Source organism: Musca domestica, unplaced genomic scaffold, assembly GCF_030504385.1.
Source record: "Musca domestica strain aabys unplaced genomic scaffold, Musca_domestica.polishedcontigs.V.1.1 138, whole genome shotgun sequence".
NCBI classification, from domain to species: Eukaryota; Metazoa; Arthropoda; class Insecta; order Diptera; family Muscidae; genus Musca; species Musca domestica.
Window position 1 is genome coordinate 152,532 of NW_026712189.1, and position 19,927 is coordinate 172,458.

The 19,927-nt window shown below is 35.1% G+C and overlaps 1 protein-coding gene across 2 annotated transcripts; it reads right to left on the reverse strand.

Moving 5' to 3' along the window:
• Positions 1 to 2,534: 2,534 nt before the first annotated feature.
• LOC101889758 (peptidoglycan-recognition protein LD) lies at positions 2,535 to 13,294 on the reverse strand. 2 transcript variants are annotated; one of them, XM_059118940.1, is made up of 5 exons: positions 7,678 to 7,831; positions 7,217 to 7,591; positions 3,140 to 3,321; positions 2,913 to 3,060; positions 2,535 to 2,847 (listed from the first exon to the last, which is right to left on the reverse strand). In XM_059118940.1, the coding sequence occupies exons 1-5, from the start codon at positions 7,754 to 7,756 to the stop codon at positions 2,687 to 2,689; spliced, it is 945 nt and encodes a 314-aa protein (XP_058974923.1). In that variant the 5' UTR covers positions 7,757 to 7,831; the 3' UTR covers positions 2,535 to 2,686. The 2 variants fall into 2 exon arrangements, with proteins under 2 accessions (XP_058974923.1, XP_058974924.1); XM_059118941.1 differs by lacking the exon at positions 7,678 to 7,831 and adding an exon at positions 12,680 to 13,294 and having other exon boundaries at positions 2,539 to 2,847.
• Between the last annotated feature and the right edge of the window lie 6,633 nt (positions 13,295 to 19,927).

The following is a 19,927-nucleotide window of genomic DNA, read 5'->3' on the forward strand; positions in this document are numbered from 1 at the left end:
ATGTGTTATAAAGGTGGTATAGATAGAACCATTTCTTCTCCCCCAAATATAGGGTTCAAGATTTTGAAAAACAAAACGCTCAAATAAAGCGCAATAAACATCCAACTCTCTTCAAATTTCAAATATTTTTGCTAACTCAAGATCTGTTGTAAAGTTGATATATATCTGCCAACCCCTTCTGGGGTCACAATTTTCAATAATTTTATCTGTCATAACTTTCGAAACAATTTAGCAATTCTTTACTACTTGCTATGATCAAATATTTCTCCCAATAAGAAGCCTGATATGAATATGAAATTTATCGGAATTTGCGATTTCGCATAAAATTGGACATAAATATCCTTTCTTGTAATGGTGCCCAATATTTCGCTCAATATATTTTATTTGTATCAGATGAAGTATAAAAGTGGAATATTTCGGTGGATTCTATCTTGTACATCACGCACATTTTAACATTTTCTAAAAATTATTACATATCTCATATAAAGTGAAGGAGTTAGTCGATATAATCCATACCAGGAACGTCGGAATATTTATATCATATTTTTGGGTCCTATACTAAATAGACAATATTGGCCCATTCTTTCGGAACCTGCTCCATAGAGGGTCAAAATTTTGAATAATTGTAACACTAGTCAAATTATGTTTAAATAATCGAACACAGGCTGAGGGTATATATCTATCGGCAATACCGACTGATACTTTTTAACTTGTTTTTTTTTTAAATTTTATTAAATGAAAGCAAAAAAAAAATCGGAAATAACATCAAATTTTAGAATAAGTTTAGATTTTTTCGAATTGGTCACATTTGACACGAATTATGGCCTTCAAACGGCCAATGAAACCGTCACACGCTGCCCGAATGTTGCTCTGCGGTATTTTGGCCCTTTCCCGGCGAAACGCTTGCTTGAGGTGATCGACACTTTGGTATTCGGCCCACACCATCACCATGGTCGGAGCTAAAATTCTGGTGGCCAACCGAAGGTGCACATTTTTAGCTGACATCTTTGGCAAATTTGTTTGTCTACAAACTGCTGGACAACGAATGTTTTCTCATCGGAGATAACCAAATTCGGCAGTTCACCAATTTCGGCCAAGCGAGCAACTCTTTAGCTCTTTTGAGTCTATTTTGTTTCTGTTGCAGTGTAAGTTCTTGCACTTTTTGGAATTTCAATGGCTTTACCCCGAGCTCACTTCAATATTTGCCGATATACATATTGTTCTGTCTGTCAGTCTGTCTGTTGAAATCACGATACAATTTATATTGTGTCTAGGATGGTTGGTATTGAAAATGAGATAAATCAGTTCATGTTTTAGTATAGTCTCCATATAGCGGTACCTCCCGATAAAAATTGATATTTGTAGGTTCTAGCTCCGGTAGCGAAACATTGTATGTAAACGTCCACGTTTTTGTATATCCCAATATAACGGTACCTCCCGATAAGTTTAAGTACATTATCCAAACGATCTTACTGGTATATAAAGTTTAAAATGAAACACGCTTGAATTCGGAAACTTTTATATAAAAATGCTTCTCTTACCATAAGGTGGAGGGCAATAAAAGTTTGGCCCAGCCGAACTTAATGTTTTTTTATTTTTTTTTTAATATAATCCTTATCGAAGTCATGTATCATGCACTATACATCAATGTTATTTGGTACTAGAGGTAAAAAAAGCCTCCGTTAAATTTGTTAAAAATCAATTCAGAGTTGAATATAATCCCCGAATTGTGACCATTTTAAAGCCATAATACTCATTCAAATAAGGTTCATGGTTGGTATGATGTACTTCACACAAATATTTTTTACGGGAGCTCTACTACATACGCATAGTAGACCGCATGGTATCATGTAGTCGGCCCCGCCCGACTTTTGACCTTTCCTTACTGGTTTATATAAGAGTGACTGTTAACATGAGAAATGACAACGGCTAGAAGAAACACGTCACGGAAGCGTGCAGGCCTACGAAAAACTTGCTCTAAATCGTACAAAAAGGGAGCAGAAAAAATTTGAGCAAACTTTATTTTTTGAGCTCGAATATTATCTTCGTTTTTGGGTGAGAGCAAAATTAGTTCGAAATAGAGCAGTTGTTATACGGCAGTTGTATTTCTATGTATGTATTTTTTTACCAGATAACTTGCCCACTCTTTTCCCTCTTCCTACTCTCCCCCTTCCACCTATCGCCCCTCTTTTACTGTACATAATATAAAAACCCGTTTGCTGTTACACGCACATACAAATCTGAAAACAAATAACTGTTTCTGCTCATTTTCACTCACAGAGCAAACTCTTGCTCTATTTTGAGCGATTCTGTTACCACTCTAATTTTTCAAACAGAAGAGACTCGTACGTACTCCCACACAAAACAAAACAGTGAGGAGTAGACTCCGTAAAAAACTCACACTTTTCAAGCAAACCCGCTCGAGAGCAGGTTTCGATTCCGAGTGAAAATTAGCAAAAAAAAAACACAATTTAATATAACAAAAATTTATTTTCAAAATTTTAACAAAAATTTGATTTACATATATGGCAGTTCTTTTTTCCCCATTTTATTTTCTTAAAATAATTTAAAAATTAATAGCTTTAAACATGACTTGTTTAAAAAACAACATGCATGAAATGTGTTTGTACTCTGTGTAAAAAGTGTATCCTGAGGAACCGTGTGGACATTTACAAATTATTCGCCACTATTTAGTTTTGGGACCATCATAATGACAGTCGGGACAAAATTTGCTCAGGCCTATGACCTGATAAGACTTTTGTAGTTTACGACGTTTAACGGATTCGATTAGAAGACATCTTAACGTATGCAGCAGGCCCAGAGATGGTGGTGAATTATCAAAATTTCCTAAAATAATAAATTCAATTAATTTTTGTTTTTAATTTCTCTTTCATATTTTAAATATCTCTTACCTATAAATCCTATGACTAATGTATGAGGCTTATCAACATCCTGCAAGCCACTTTCATGATTCCATCCACGAACATCAAACGCCACACCCTCGTTGCCAATTAGGAAATTATATGGCAACTCTTCGCGGACCCTTTGGGAGTGTTCTTCCTGAAAATATAGAACAAATATTTAAAATGTGATATTTAAATATTTTTTTAAATTTAAAACATTTATGGAGAATTCTTACCTGCAATTGTTGCAACAGCGGTATGCATTGATGTATATTATCACAGCGTTGGCTTCCGGTTTGTGTGATTACCACACTATCAACATCATTTGAACTTAATCTATGACCCATTGGCAATTGTTTCAAACTCCAGACATCATGATGTACCAAGTCCAAGGAAAATGTTATTAATGGAAATCGTGCTGGAAAAAATAAACTAATACTATTAATTTATGATTTTCAGGGCTTATTATATTTTAAAGATTTATATAGAATTTTAATGCACTTCTAAACAGAATATAACACCTATATATATTGTTTTTTTGCACATCTAATAATGGTTTTTATCGGTAATTTTCCCCCAAAGGAAAAAATACATTTTCAAAACCTATGGCAACCACTTTTGCCAACGGAAAACAGCTGTTTTGATGACAGCAAAAAAGTTTCTCACATACACAATGGGTGTGTCTGGTTACCTATCCTGCAGAAATTGTCAAGCAATTCCTACTGATTTTTATTCTCTTTTGCTGATTTTATTCTCTTTTGCAAGAAAACTCTGAACAGTAAACAGACGGAGACCCTGTAAAAACTTGCAAGCAATCAGCTGTTTTGTCAAGAAATAACAATGTTACAGCAACAGCAAAAAAAGAAAAGAAGCACGCAAAAAATAACAAATGAAAAAAAAAAGTTCGGCCGGGCCGAAATTTTTATACCCTCCAACTTTGGGTAAAGGAAACATTTTTATATAAAAGTATCTGAATTCAAGCGTGTTCCATTTTAAACTTCATATACCTGTAAAACCGTTTGGATAATGCAGTTAATAACCATAGAGTGCGTGAGGCCGTTATATGGGCCATAACAAAATGGGTGCCTATATAGATAAATTGATATTACAACAATTCTTATGTATAGCGAGTCTTAAATGCGAAATTTTGAAAATTTAAAAATGTCGGGGGTAAATGTTACTAGGATTATAAAAATTCCGAATATCGGTGGGTACCGTTATATGTGCGCTGTAGGAAAATATGGACCTAGATATTCAATCTTCTCTCACTTGAACAAGAACCTATTATGACCTACAAATATCAATTTTTACACAAATCCGTATAAATTTGGAAAAAAAAGTCATCAAACTACCAAATATCGGGAGGTACCGTTATATGGGGCTATACAAAAACGTGGAACTATACATACAATGTTCCACCACCGGAGCTAGAAACCATTATGACCTACAAATACCAATTTTTAGACATATCCGTGACAAAATGTGATGAAAATCATCAAAATACCGAATATCGGGAAGAATTCTTATATGGGGTTTACACCAAAAAGTGGACCTATACACATACAATTTTTCGCCACCGAAGCTAGAGCCCATTAAGACCAACAAAAACCAATTTTTAGACAAATCAAATAAAAAATGTGACAAAAATCATCAAAATACCGAATATCGGTAGGTACCGTTATATGCGGCTATAACAAAACGTGGACCAATCTATCTCATTTTCAACTCCAACCATCCTAGACACAATAAAATTATTCTGCCTAATTTTTAAGCTCTTCGTCAAATTATGTGGGTTGTATAACGATTTCAACAGACCGACAGACGGACGCGGATTACGAATATATTATGAATATATATACTGTATGGGGTCTACGACGTATATTTAGGGAAGTTAAAAACAGAATGATAAAGTTAACATTCCCTACTTTTCCAATAGGAAAAAAAAGTAAAAGAAAAAATGTTCATCCGTGTAACACCTTTGCCCATGCCTATATTAATTGGAGATGCAGGAATAGTAGTTATTTATTATAGACGGTATCTTTGTGCACACTAAGCCAAGTTCTCTTTTATCACCTGTAATATTACAAATGTTTTGCACGATGCTGTTCGTTTACTTGTTGCAATTTTCTTTCTCTCTCTCTCTCTCACACTCTCACTCTCTCTTTAAAGTAATATATTTTCAAACTTCTTATTGAGTAAATTTTATTGGGAAAGTTAACGAAAGAACCTAATATATAAACAAACAAATTAAAAGCAGTAAGTTCGGCCGGGCCGAACTTTGAATACCCTCCACCATTTGGAACGAATTTAGAAATAAAATCCTGAAAAAATTTTGGTAAAATTTTAGAAATACGAATATTGCCGTTATATTGGTGCCTATACGACGTGGACCCACACAGGCATTATTTGGCATTATTTGTCATAAGTTATTACCGAATTCAAATTCGGAACTTGAAATAAACGCGAATAATGTAGCTAAAATCATCAAAGTATAGAATATAGGGAGGTACCGTTATATCGGAGCTGTGCGAAGACCTGAACCTGCGTAGACAATTTTTTGTCATATTCTGTAGCATCCATTACGAACTTCAAATACGACATTTCAAATAACTTCGGTGAGAATTGTACCTAAACTCATCAAAATACCGAATATAGGGAGGTACTGGTATATTGAGCTTATACGAAGACCTGGACCTGCATAGACAATTTTCTGTCACAGACTGGAGTTTCCATTACGAACTCTAAATGCGTAATTTGAAAAAATTTTAGTGAATAAAGCGCTAAAATCACCAAAATACCGAATATGGGGGGTACCGTTATATGGGGGCTATACGGAGACGTGGACCTGCACAGATAATTTTCTGTTATAGGCTGTAGTATCCATCACGAATCTCAAATACCAAATTTGAAACAATTCCGGTGAATAATGCCGCAAAAATCATCAAAATACCAAATATAGGGAGGTACCGTTATATGGGGGCTATATGAAGACGTGGACCTGCCCAGATAATTTTCTGTCATAGGCTGTAGTATCCATTTCGAACTTGAAATACCAAAGTTGAAACGATTCCGGTGAATAATGTCGCTAAAATCATCAAAATACCGAATATCGGGAGGTACCGTTATATGGGGGCTATATGAAAACGTGGACCTACATGACCCATTTCCGAACTTAACCTGCCTACTGGAAAAATAAACAGGTGTGCAAAATTTTAGCCTTCTATCTCAATTCGTTCGAAAGATAGCGTGATTACAACAGACAGACGGACAGACAGACAGGCAGATAGACAGACGGACATCGCTAAATCGACTTAGAATTTTACGCTGATCAAGAATATATATACTTTGTTGTGTCTGACATGAGTATTTCGAGGAGTTACAAACGGAATGACAAAGTTAATATACCCTCCATATTATGGTGGAGGGTATAATAAAAGCTCTTATCCTTTGTCATCGAAAAAAAATCCGGATCAGCAGATGTTGTCTATGTCATTTCAGGGGTTTAAGTGAAAATATTGAAGCCACTCAATTCGAAAATCTTAAAAATGTCAAAAATAAAAGGATACTTGACATTATAAAACTGTTCCAGAGTAGGAGCATAAAAAGACAAAACTAACTTTCCGTTGTCTATATATTCATCAGTCTATGCTTATGTTTACATAGGAGACCTTCTATTAGTACATCCTCTGCAGGTCCTCTGTGTATAGAAAACAACGTTCTGTTGGCCATCCAGAAAGGTCATCTCTGTATGGTCGATTCTCCATAGGTCTTCGATACATACAGTTTTCTGTTTTATATGTAGAAGACCTTCTACAAATCTTCTGTCTGTGACCTTCTGTCTGTGTACCCATCTTTCATAGATAGAAAACAGAAAAAATATTCCATACTTTTTACAGTATTTCAAGTGAACTTTCATCGAAGATAACTTTTTAGAACCTATCCATACATAGAAGATCTCCAAAAGATATTCAAGACACAACAAATTCTACACGTATTCTACAGAAGGAAGACCCTCTACCAGCACAGAAAGAAAGCAAGGAAAACCATGTAGCCTCTCCTAGATGGATGACCTTAAATTGATCTTACATAAATGGATGAACTTTTCCAGTTCATTAAAACCTCCAAAACCTTCTACAGAGTTATTGTACATAGAACACCATCTATTGGTATTTAATTTGACCATCAAATGGTCTTCACTTTGACCTTCTATTGGGACTCCATATACAATCTACTAAATATATATATTTTTTTCAAAAAATCTACTCAATCATACAATACTTTATTCAACAACACTACAATTACTCAAAACTTACATTCTATTATTAGCAAATAGATGGCAATACCAAGTCCAAAGATTAGCAATAGGGCAAACATTAACACTTTCAATTCCCAAAAATGGCTGCGAAAGGATTTGGTGCTATGGCCGGAAGTTTGGCTATCCTTACTTCCGTATGACCACAAGGACACATTTTCCGGTTGGCCATCATCCTTGTCCTTATTGCCATTTCCATCGTTGTTGTTGTTGTTGTTGTTATTGAAGTTGATATTTTGGTTATTATTGCCATCACCATTACCCTGCAATGCCCAGCTGCGATCCACCAACAGAGGCGTACTCTCATCAGCTTCGATCAATATAACGGTACTGTTGGCATCCAACGATCCATACGATTTGCCGCCATATTTGGAACCTTTGAAGATAGAACGTTTTGAAATCAAATTTAATAAATTCAAAGCTAATAACAAATGCATCAGCTGCTGTAGAAGATCTCGGCACCAGTTGTAAAGGTGATACAAAGGGTAAGTGACATCATGGTCCGACTGCAATTTCCAAATGAAGAGCCCCACACCGGCATTGCTAAGCAAGATTGGCATTTTTTTTTTTTTTGCCTTTAATTATGGTATTTGTAAGTGTTGTTGTTGTTGGCGATGTGTTGTAATGAAATGCGTTTCACAAAATAAATGTACGGGGGCAAAAATAAAAAATAATAATAAAAATAACGAGTAGCTTTGTAGACATTTGATAAGGTCCGGAGATAAAAACAAACGCCTAACCGAATATCTTGAGGTGTCTTATCTGTGGATCTCAATTTTCAGCAAGATAAATCATGTAGGGATGTTGTTGGAAGCAAAAAATATATAAATTTTGCAATGGCCATGTACAACTACATTTATTAGCGGGGGTATGTAAACAGTGGAACTTCTGCAGAGCGAATATATGGAGATAAAGGCACCATTAAAATGTTTTATTTGACATCTACATGCATATGAAAAAGAGTTGAGTGACCGATTAAGTCGATGTCTGCTCAAATAAACAGCAGACGAAAATACTAAAGCTACATTGTTTGCATTTTGGCATCATTTCCACTACAGACATATATTGGCGAGATAAGTTATAGGTTTCGGAATTTCATATTCAAATATGCATACTTCCCTTGGTACAATAACAGGAGTTAGAAAAATGCTTCCTTCTAAATATAATAAGTTTGGGGACCCAGTCCGCTGCGATAACATTATATCGATGTCATACCAAAACCTAGTTTCGAAAAAACAATCGTGGAACGCGTTTTTTGGAAAAGTTTTGACTCAAAAATGTTAAGACATTTTGTAACTAATTCCAAATCCACCTCCTTCTCTCAAAACTATATACCAACAGTGGCCACCATATCAAATTTCAGAATACCAGCTCTATCCGAAGACCCAACCCCAAATTTATTACCATACTTTTTATACCCTCCACCAAACTATGGAGGGTATATTAATTTTGTCATTCCGTTTGTAACTCCTCGAAACACTCATGTCAGACCCAACAAAGTATATATATTCTTGATCAGCGTAAAATTCTAAGACGATTTAGCCATGTCCGTCTGTCTGTCTGTGTGTCTGTCTGTCTGTCCGTCTGTCTGTTGTAATCACGCTATCTTTCGAACAAATTGAGATAGAAGGCTAAAATTTTGCACACATGTATATTTTGCCAGTAGGCAGGTTAAGTTCGTAAATGGGCCATGTAGGTCCTAGTTATCATAAAGCCCCCATTAAACGGTACCTCCCGATATTCGGTATTTTGATGATTTTAGCGACATTATTCACCGGAATTGTTTCAAATTTGGCATTTGAAGTTCTTAAGGGATACTACAGCGTAAGACAGGAAATTTTTTGTGCAGGTCCACGTCTTCGTCTAGCCCCCATATAACGGTACCTCCCGATATTCGGTATTTTGATGATTTTAGCGACATTGTTTACCGGAATCGTTTCAAATTTGGTATTTGATGTTCGTAATAGATACTACATCCTAAGTCAAAAAATGAGCCATGTAGGTCCACGTCTTCATATAGTCCCCATATAACGGTACCCCCCATATTCGGTATTTTGATGATTTTAGCGACATTATTTAGCGGAATTGATACAAATTTCGCATGTGAATTTGGTATTTGATCGCATTTTCAAATTTGGTATTTGAAGTTCGTGAAAGATACTGCAGCATAAAACAGAAAATGGGTCATGTAGGTCCACGTCTTCATATAGCCCCCATATACCGTACCCCCCGATATTCGGCATTTTGATGATTTACCGGGATTGTTTCAAATTTCGCATGTGAAGTTCGTAATGGATATTTCAGCCCATGCCAGAAAATTGTCTGTGCAGGTCCACGTCTACGTATAGCCCCCATATAACGGTACCCCCCATATTCGGTATTTTGATGATTTTAGCTACATTATAAACAGATTTTTCTTCAAGTTTCGCATTTAAATATTGTAATAACTTATGACAAAAGTTGCCTATGCAGGTCCACGTCGTCGTATAAGCATTCGGTATTTTTAAGATTTTAACAGAATTTTTAACGGATTTTATTATTATTTTTTTTTCTTTTTTTTTTTTGGAAATTTCCAAATTTTTACCAAATGGTGGAGGGTATTAAAAGTTTGGCCCGGCCGAACTTACAGCTTTTTTACTTGTTATATACTACGCACGTCTATGTTCTCTCCACCCTAGACACTAAATAGTGCTCTCGCTTCCAAATTATATCTCTATACCAACATTTCGAAGGAATTTGCACTTTACGTAATTTCAAAGCACGCATTTCAAAAACCACCATCTTCTCTCAACTATAGACATCAAAAGTGACATACATATCAAATTTTAGGATCTTACCTCTATCCAAATTTAGTACCCATTTTCAAAACAACCTCCATATCTCAACCTCAGATACCAACAGTGACATTAATATTTAATTTCAGGATTTCAGCACTTTCATTTCCCTGATTACAAATTTTAGGACCATTTAGTACAATTATAGTACAGATTTTCAAAACCACCACCAAATTTCCACCACAGTCACCAACAGTGACATATACAGGATGAGATAAAAAAAAACTGCAACCAATTTTAGACTGCTGTCATTTCTAAGTCACTCGTCCGACAGCGGTTAAAATTATTCCAGTGACAGCTCATTATATTGTTTACAAGTGTACAAAAGCATTTTATTGAGAATTTTCCAGAAAAAACATTATTCGTGATGGAATTTAAGCGTGATAGTGTGATTTCTTTATGTTTGGCTAGAAAACCACAAGTCGCTATCGTTAGAGCACTCCAGCATTTAAATGTGAATAAATCTTTTGTGTCTCGTTTCATCGCTCATTGCCGTGATACTTGTAGCGTAGCCCGACATCAAGGAAGTGGACGGAAGAAAACAGCAACATCAGCAGAAATGGTTCGAAAAATAAAGAAGCGAATTGATCGAAACTCGCGTCGCAGTGGCCAAAAATGGCTCGTGACATATCGATATATTCTATTCGGCAAATATTGAAAAATGAACTTTTTGAAATCTCAAGAAGTGCAAGAACTTACACCGCAACGGATAGGAAATAGACTCAAAAGAGCTAAAAAGTTGCTCCGCTTGGCCGAAAGTGGTGAACTTCCGAATTTGGTTTTCTCCGTCTCCGATGAGAAAACATTCGTTGTCCAGCAGTTTGTAAACAAACAAAATGATCGTGTTTACTTCCCAAAGAGGTCAGCTGGAAATGTGAACCTTCGGTTGTCCACCAGAACTCAAGCGCCGTCCATGGTGATGGTGTGGACCGCCATAACAGCCGATGTTCGCTCTCTGCTCGTATTAATCGACCGTTGCATCAGAATAAATGCCAAATATTATCGCGAAAATATTCTGGAGGGTGTGTTAAAGCCTTGGGCACGCAAACATTTCGCCGCAGACCTTGGACATTCCAAAAGGACTCAGCAACCCGCCACCCAAGAATGGCTTCATTTCCAGCGCACAATGGCCACCAAAATCTCCGGATACCAATTCGTTGGACTATTGCGTCTGGAGCATTTTGGAAAGCAAGGTTGGCACTAAAAAATACCAAAGTGTCGATCACCTCAAGCAAGCGCTTCGCGGGAATGGGCAAAAATACCGCAGAGCAACATTCGGACAACGTGTGACGGTTTCATTGGCCGTTTGAAGGCCATAATTCTTGCCAAACGTGACTAATTCGAACAAATCTAAATTCATTCTAAAAGTTAATGCTAGTTCCGACAATTTTTGCTTTCATTCCATTACCAACTTCAAATATCAAATTTGAAACAATTCCGGAGAATAATATCGCTAAAATCATAAAAATACCTAATATCGTGAGTTACCTTTATATGGGGGCTATACGAAGACGCGGACCTGCACAGACAATTTTCTGTCATAGGCTGTAGCATCCATTACGAACTTCAAATAACAAATTTCAAACAATTCCGGTGAATAATGTCGCTTAAATCACAAAAATACCGAAAATAGGGAGGTACCATTACATGGGGTCTATACGAATACTTGGACCTGCACAGATAATTTAATGTCATAGGCTGTAGTATCCATTACGAACTTCAAATACCAAATTTGAAACAATTCCGGTGAATAATGTCGCTTAAATCATAAAAATACCGAAAAAAGGGAGTTACTATTTTATTTATGGCGGCTTTACTAAGACGTGGACCTGCACAGACAATTTTGTGTCATAGGCTGTAGCATCCATTACGAACTTCAAATAACAAATTTCAAACAATTCCGGTGAATAATGTCGCTTAAATCACAAAAATACCGAAAATAGGGAGGTACCATTATATGGGGTCTTTTTTTTCCAAATTAGACTGAATTCGGTCAGATGTATCATTTGGTGTACATGGGAGCTATATCGAAATCAGATCCGATTATCACCAATTTCAGTAGGGTTCGTCCTTGGGCCAAGAAAATATTATTTCCAATAATTCATCTTAATCGGATAATAAATGCGACCTGCATTTTGTTTACAAGAATACATGGGCGGACGGACGGACTGACATGCATGAATCGACACAGAAAGTGATTCGATGAATATCCTCAGAAGTAACTATGGGTCTATCCCACTTCCTTCTCCCTGTTACAAACAAATGCACAAAACCATAATATCCTTACGACTATGAGGTGTAGGGTATAAATATGTTTATCTCAGCAAAACATGATCAGATCCACTGTTTGGTAATGTCAACTTATTACAGAATTTAACTGAATTTTTTAATCAATTTGCTTCCTTTCCACCAGGTGGAGTATAGGAGGATTCATACAGGCCACAAACTAAACGCACCTTTTTCCTGCTTTTTATTCTAGTTTCCGCGAAACCCAACAAAGGATGCATTAACATTGCCGGGGAGATATGCGAGATCTTCAACTTGAATACCGAGTTGTTTATTTTTTATCCAATATCCACATATGGAGAATTACAACTTTTAATCGTCTTTATGGATTTTGTTTTGCTTACCTCGCGTGCTGTTACTGTTATCTCTGGGGTTCATTGCTTCTATGGTATTATCTTTTTGGATGTAAATTACTTCTTCACTTTTATTTTAATTTTTTTTCTCCAAGTAATAATCACTTTCTTATTTCGGCACAAATTTCCTTGGACTTGGACTCTTCACTGTGCAATTTTCGTTTGTGGTATCCAAGAGGATGCACATTAATTCTCACATTCAATACAAACACTGACTTAATTGTTAATGCAGTCCATCCTTGGCAAAAGGTTGGTGATTTTCAATCACAAATGTGATGTGATTTGTTGGGTATCGTGCTGAACTGACATTTACCATTTTCTAAACACGAATACAAATGTGTGTTGTTGTTACAGGAAAGAGTAAAAATACAACAACTACAAGAAAGTTGGTAATTTGAAAAAAAGAAATTCAATTGAAATTTTGCTGCCCCCCAACACGTAATGCAAATTTCAATACCGATTCTTTTTTCGTTCTTTTCAAATCACAATCTTCACTGGACTGAATTCTCGCCATGAAATTGAGGTCTATTTAATGCATTTCTTCCTCATGCCCGGCCTGTCTGCCTGCCTGCTAGACTTCTGCCGCTGCCAGTTTTATGAGAAGAGTGGCGTATTGACGACGACGAAGCTCACTTGTTGTTGTTGATAGAACGTTTATGATAAAGCGTGGGTTCGACTTTTGTTTTGTTTTGGGTGTTCCTTTTACAACAAAAATACAAAAAAAAAATGCAATCAATACTGCTGACAGATCATTCTGTACCTCCTCTTGCCGTCAGTCCACCCAACCGTCCATCGTTCTCCATTTCGCATACTCTTTCTGTTGCATTGTCGGCCATCGGTGCCCTTTCCCTCTCTAGCGGTAAGTGGCATATTTGAGAGATCAAATAGATCTGCATGTAGGTATGTACGTTAATATGTATGAAAATAAACAAGTGCGCTTTATGTAAATATCATTTCCTTGTAAATAGGCCTTAGATACGAGGGTGGTTTAGAAACGGTTGGAAAATGATGTGTCTAGAGTAGCTGTACTCTTCGGGAAGAATAATTTTATTTTCATTTCACTCATTTTGATACTAAAAATAAATTTTAAATTGAGTAATCTTTAATGGATTTTTTAACAACATCTGTCAAGGTTATCGCCTTGACTGGCAAATATTAAAGCAATACCTCAATAAATGTCTGATGGAATACTTAACTACAATGCGGATGGTGATAAATGTGATTGTATTATATACGACAGGTATGGAAAAATGGTTAAAGAGGTTATAGATATAAAATTTGATCGGGACAAATATTAAACTCATTGAAACGCCGGGTTAAGATTCCGTGATTCTTTAATCTATGATGAACATATGAAAAATCGCTATCTTTATAATTTTTAGCATATTTCAAAACATTACAGGAGAGAGACCATTCAAGCCTCATGACTATAGAAAGTATATTTCATCCGCAAGTATCTTGGGCGTAATCTGTTCAGAACTGAAATTACTGATTATTACTACTTAAAGAGGAAAAATAGCCAATTTTAAAATGCTCATAACTCCGTAAATATTGACATTTCGGGTTTTTTGGCATCATTTTGATTGCAGATATTTAAAGAGAAAAAATAGCCAATTTTAAAATGCTCATAACTCCTTAAATATTGACATTTCGGGGGTTTTAGCATCATTTTAATTGCAGATATTTAAAGAGGAAAAATAGCCAATTTTAAAATGCTCATAACTCCTTAAATATTGACATTTCGGGGTTTTTGGCATCATTTTGATTGCAGATACTTAAAGAAGAAAAAATAGCCAATTTTAAAATGCTCATAACTCCGTAAATATTGACATTTCGGGTTTTTTTGCATAATTTTGATTGCAGATATTTAAAGAGGAAAAATAGCCAATTTTAAAATGCTCATAACTCCTTAAATATTGACATTTCGGGGTTTTTGGCATCATTTTGATTGCAGATACTTAAAGAAGAAAAAATAGCCAATTTTAAAATGCTCATAACTCCTTAAATATTGACATTTCGGGGTTTTTAGCATCATTTTGATTGCAGATATTTAAAGAGGAAAAATAGCCAATTTAAAAATGCTCATAACTCCTTAAATATTGACATTTCGGGGTTTTTGGCATCATTTTGATTGCAGATACTTAAAGAGGAAAAATAGCCAATTTTAAAATGCTCATAACTCCTTAAATATTGACATTTCGAGGTTTTTAGCATAATTTTGATTGCAGTTTCTTAAAGAAGAAAAATAGCCAATTTTAAAATGCTCATAACTCCTTAAATATTGACATTTCGGGGTTTTTAGCATCATTTTGATTGCAGATATTTAAAGAGGAAAAATAGCCAATTTTAAAATGCTCATAACTCCTTAAATATTGACATTTCGGGGTTTTTAGCATCATTTTGATTGCAGATATTTAAAGAGGGAAAATAGCCAATTTTAAAATGCTCATAACTCCTTAAATATTGACATTTCGGGGGTTTTAGCATCATTTTAATTGCAGATATTTAAAGAGGAAAAATAGCCAATTTTAAAATGCTCATAACTCCTTAAATATTGACATTTCGGGGTTTTTGGCATCATTTTGATTGCAGATACTTAAAGAAGAAAAATAGTCAATTTTAAAATGCTCATAACTCCTTAAATATTGACATTTCGGGGGTTTTAGCATCATTTTGATGCTAAAAGATGAAAAATAGTCCAGGTGAAACGGATGGAGCTGGAATCTTGAAATTTTGCACGAAGTTCAGTCTTGGTGGCGTAGGTGTGTGGTAGGGCTGGGTTTTTGGAAATTCATGCAAAAAGGTACGAGAAGTACTTATAATTGAATACTTTTGGAATGAGAGTGTGTTTGAGCTTTGAGAGTGGGATGCTTTTTTTGAACTTTGAGAGGGATCGACAAATTTGATATTGTGGTCTCTGGGTTTGAGATATGGACGTGGTTTTGGAAATGTCTGCTATTATTGCTATTATTGTTCGAAAAGTACAAAGTGGTACTAAATATGGTATAGGGTGAAGGGATAGGGCTGGAATCCGCAAGTTTGATATTTAGGTCTATGTTGGTATCTATTGAGAGATGTAGGAGGTTTTGGAAATGTGTACCATAATTGTACGAAAAGTACTACATGGCACTTATTTGGGTATTGGGAGAAGGGATAGAGCTGGAATCCCGAAATTTGATATTGTGGTCACTGTTAGCATCTGGGATTGAGATATGGAGGTGGTTTTTCAAATATGTGCTATAAATGTAGGAAAAGTACTATATACTATTAAATTTGGTGTTTGGTGAAGGGATAGGTCTTTAATCTGCAAATTTGATATTGAAGTATCTGTTGGTATTGAGTTGGTTGGTATTGAGTTTTTGGAATTGAGATAAAGAGGAGGTTTGTGCAGCTTAGAGTTGAGATTGATATGTAATTCTGAAAGTTAGTATCGAGGTCACTGTTTGTGTATAAGGTGGAGAGAAGGCGGTGGTTTTAGGCATAATTTTACGAAAAATATGGTAATAAATTTGGGATTTGATCTTAGGATATTGTTGGAACTCTGACATATGATTGTAGGCTACTGTTGGTATATACTTTCGAGATAAGTAAGTACATTTGGGAATGCGTACTATAATTGTTCGAAAAGTACCAAAATGTACATAATTTAACTTTGAGTGAATGGGTAGAACTTGAATCCATAAATTTGATATTGATGTCACTCTTGGTTTCAATTTTTTTTAATCAACTTCGTCATTGCGTTTGTAACTCCCACAAATACTCATATCAGACCTAATGTGTATTTTGTCAGTAGACAGGTTAATTTCGCAAGTGTCGGTCCATATTTTCGTATAGCCCCCATATAACGGTATAACTAAATATTCGGTATTTTGATGATTATAGACCGGAATCGTTTCAAACTTCGTATTAGAAGATGTTAATGGGTACTAAAAAAAATGGGACAAAAAAACTTTTGCAGGTCAACGCCTTCGTATAGTCCGTATATAACGATACCTCCCAACACACGATATTTTTATGGTATTTGAGACATTATAGACTGGAATTGTTTCAAATTTCGTATTTAAAGTTCGTAATGTGTACTACAGCCAATGACAAAAATTTGAGTATGCAGGTCTACGCCTTCGTAAATTTTATTAACAAAAGGAAACGAAATTTTATTAACATTTTGCAAGTTCCTTCCAAAGGGTGGAGGGTATTAAAAGTTCGGGTCGGCCCCATTTAGCTGCTTTTTTACTTGATATTATTAAAAGACATTCAAATTGTTTTGTTCAGAAAAATTGGATGTGGAACCATTGTACAAGGGTTAAACCAATATGTTCATCGGCAAACTTCAAAACGAAATATTTTGAAGACTTTAATGCGACTTTAGTCCGATGTATGAAGGTTTGTTTGGATATTTTGTCCAAGAACAAATGATATTTAACAAATTGTACATTTTGAGTACTAAAATGAAAAAAGAAAGGTGGAAATAAATAAAGCGCATATTTGGCTGGCTTAAGTCATCGGCTGGCTTCTTCGTAGAGGAACAAAGGAGTTTTAGATTGAATTAGTTCGATTTTGGCCCTAGGCTCCTTTGTTCATTTCTGAAGAAGCCAGCTGATGACTTAAGCCAGCCAGATAAGTGCTTTATGTATTTCCAGCTTAAGAGATACTCTTGCGGAGAAAAGTTTCTCTCTCAAGTAAAAACATTGCAAATATTTATCAAAAGATTGTTATAGTAAAAAATTTATTCAGTAAATGGTATAAACAAATAATAATTATTTCCTTAAATGTTTAAATATTTTCACATAATTCTTACTGAGAAAAATTTTTCAGTCGAAATTTGCAAAATCCCAGTAATTCAACTGTCTATTTTGCTCTCTTTCCTCGCTCTCTCTATCTTTCTCTCTGTCTCTCCCCCACTGTACTTTTGGGATATCGAAGTCTAAGATTCACATTTTGATTTGGGCGCCACACAATTGTACCGCCCTACTTTCGAAGCTGCAAATAAATATCTTAACTGATTCGACTAAAAATAATTTGTATCTGGAGTTTAACATTGAATATTGCTATTTCATTTAAACTATTGCAAAATATTAAAAATAATCAACAACAGAAATTTCTATATTCAATAAGTCCCCCCGGGCCGAAAGGAATATAAGTCTGGCGTTGGGACCATAACCATATTTAAGTCCCACAATACTGTATAATGCCCTCTAGAACAATAATTGGTCTGTTCCAGAAATGCTAAAATGTACAAGTTTTTACTACTATAACCGATTTTCCTTTTATAATATCCAAAAAATTGCAAAATTAGTAGATTCTTGCAGGTTTTGGAACAGAGCAATACTTTGTCGGCACATAGGAATGCCATATTTTGTCGGAATCGGTTCACTATATATCAGTACTATTTATTTACCTCTAATATGATGTATAAAATACACCAACCATGTCCAGGTCGTTATATTGTAAGTTTTTCTGAATATGTGTGGGGCTCAATTTATTTCTTATTCGATGCCAAATTTGTAATAGCTCAACCTCGTATCCTCTAATTTGAGTACAGAACTTCAACCAACTCATATTTCAAAAATCTTTGTTGTCTTTGAATTTGATCTCATTCTCTCTTTTCGCTTCATCTTATATTCGACATATTTTACAATTTTTTAATTTCTGAGAGTAAATAAGAACAAATAAAGTAACGTAATTTGAAGTCATAATAAATAACGCTTTTGTATTTTTATATGTATGTACCGATGACATGACAAAGCGTGGTCAAACCCATGGATGGATCAAACTTATTGGCAATTTCGCTACACGGTCGTAAAGATAAGAAGCCGTAAACAAAAAACTGATAGTTACAAAGAGAACGAGAGAGAGTGAGAGTTTTGGAGGAGAGATCACTTTGTAAAAACAAAACAAGGAGTATTTCTATTTTTTTTTTCTTTTTTCAAATGAGAGGAGAATTAAAACAAAATTAGTTTTTAAAATACTGCTACTGTACTGATGCTCTGCCGGTACATTGAGAACATAATAATTATGCCTATGTATGTTTTGGTACAGCATTCCCATTGAGAATGGCAGAATGGCGTTTTATGTTGACATTCATGTCACAGGCAAAGCCGCAGCCAATCTGTGTGATAATTTTTGTTTGGTAAACAAAGCCACTCATCATAATGACCACCATCTTTGTTCTGCCGCTGCTGGCCGTAGAGTTGTCAGGTCTATTTGCAAATGTGTTACAATTTTAAAATACGACCAAGGATTTTTTTGAGTAGATGATATATGTAAATGTATTAGGTGTGTTCGACAAAACATTAATAGCTCAAGAGTCTAGTAAGAAAGATTGATTTGAGGGAGGGAAGTTTAGAATATATAAAAGGCATTCTCCATTGTATTACAACATTATATAAATAGGAAAGGTGGCTTCGTGCTATTATAGTTATTATAACATTTATTTATACCCTCCACCATAGTATGGAGAGTATATTAAGTTTGCCATTCCGTTTGTAGCACCTCGAAATATACATGTTAGAAATCACTCTAAACTTCCGAACTAAATGAAGTAGGTTGATAAAATTTTACTCAAATGTATATTATGTATGCAGGACTTTTGATCCATGTAGGTCCACGTTTTGGTATAGCCCCCATATAACGGTACCTCCCGATATTCGGTATTTTGATGATTTTAGCGGTATTATTCACCGGATTTGTTTGGTATTTGAACATTTGGAAATGTGATACGAATCATCTTATGATTTAAAATGATTATTAATACCAATCATAATAACGTCTCAATTCGGTTTTCAATAAAGTGGTATTTTCAAAGGAATATGTATAAATTATTTAAGATCCTCCAAATTGGGAGAGTGTATTAAAAATTCGGCCTAGCCGAACTTAGCTGCTTTTTTACTTGTTTACATTTAAATTTTACAAGTACTCTGTACCACAACCTGTAAAAATTTACGAGTTTTGCTAAATTTTCCATATTATATAAGACTCTACCTCACCTCACACCTTAGTGTCTATGCAATACTTAAATGCAATTTTAAATCCATCCTCTTTCAATACTTTAAAAACATCCATCTTTTCTACCACCTCATTTCCATAAATATCACATGGAACCAGCCAAATGAAACCACATAACCGCAGCGCCAAATGAACCATATGATTGCAATTGAAAAACAAACCATAAAACTGAAGATTAGAAATGCTAAACATTTTGAAATGTGATACGAATCATCTTATGATTTAAAATGAGTA

Excerpts from the sequence above, each read along its gene's own strand:
- LOC101889758 (XM_059118940.1), bottom strand. The coding sequence starts at position 7,756 with ATGCCGGTGTGGGGCTCTTCATTTGGAAATTGCAGTCGGACCATGATG. Across the intron at positions 7,592-7,677 it reads TTGTATCACCTTTACAACTG|GTTCCAAATATGGCGGCAAA; the intron begins GTGCCGAGATCT and ends CTATCTTCAAAG. Across the intron at positions 3,061-3,139 it reads CGCTGTTGCAACAATTGCAG|GAAGAACACTCCCAAAGGGT; the intron begins GTAAGAATTCTC and ends CTATATTTTCAG.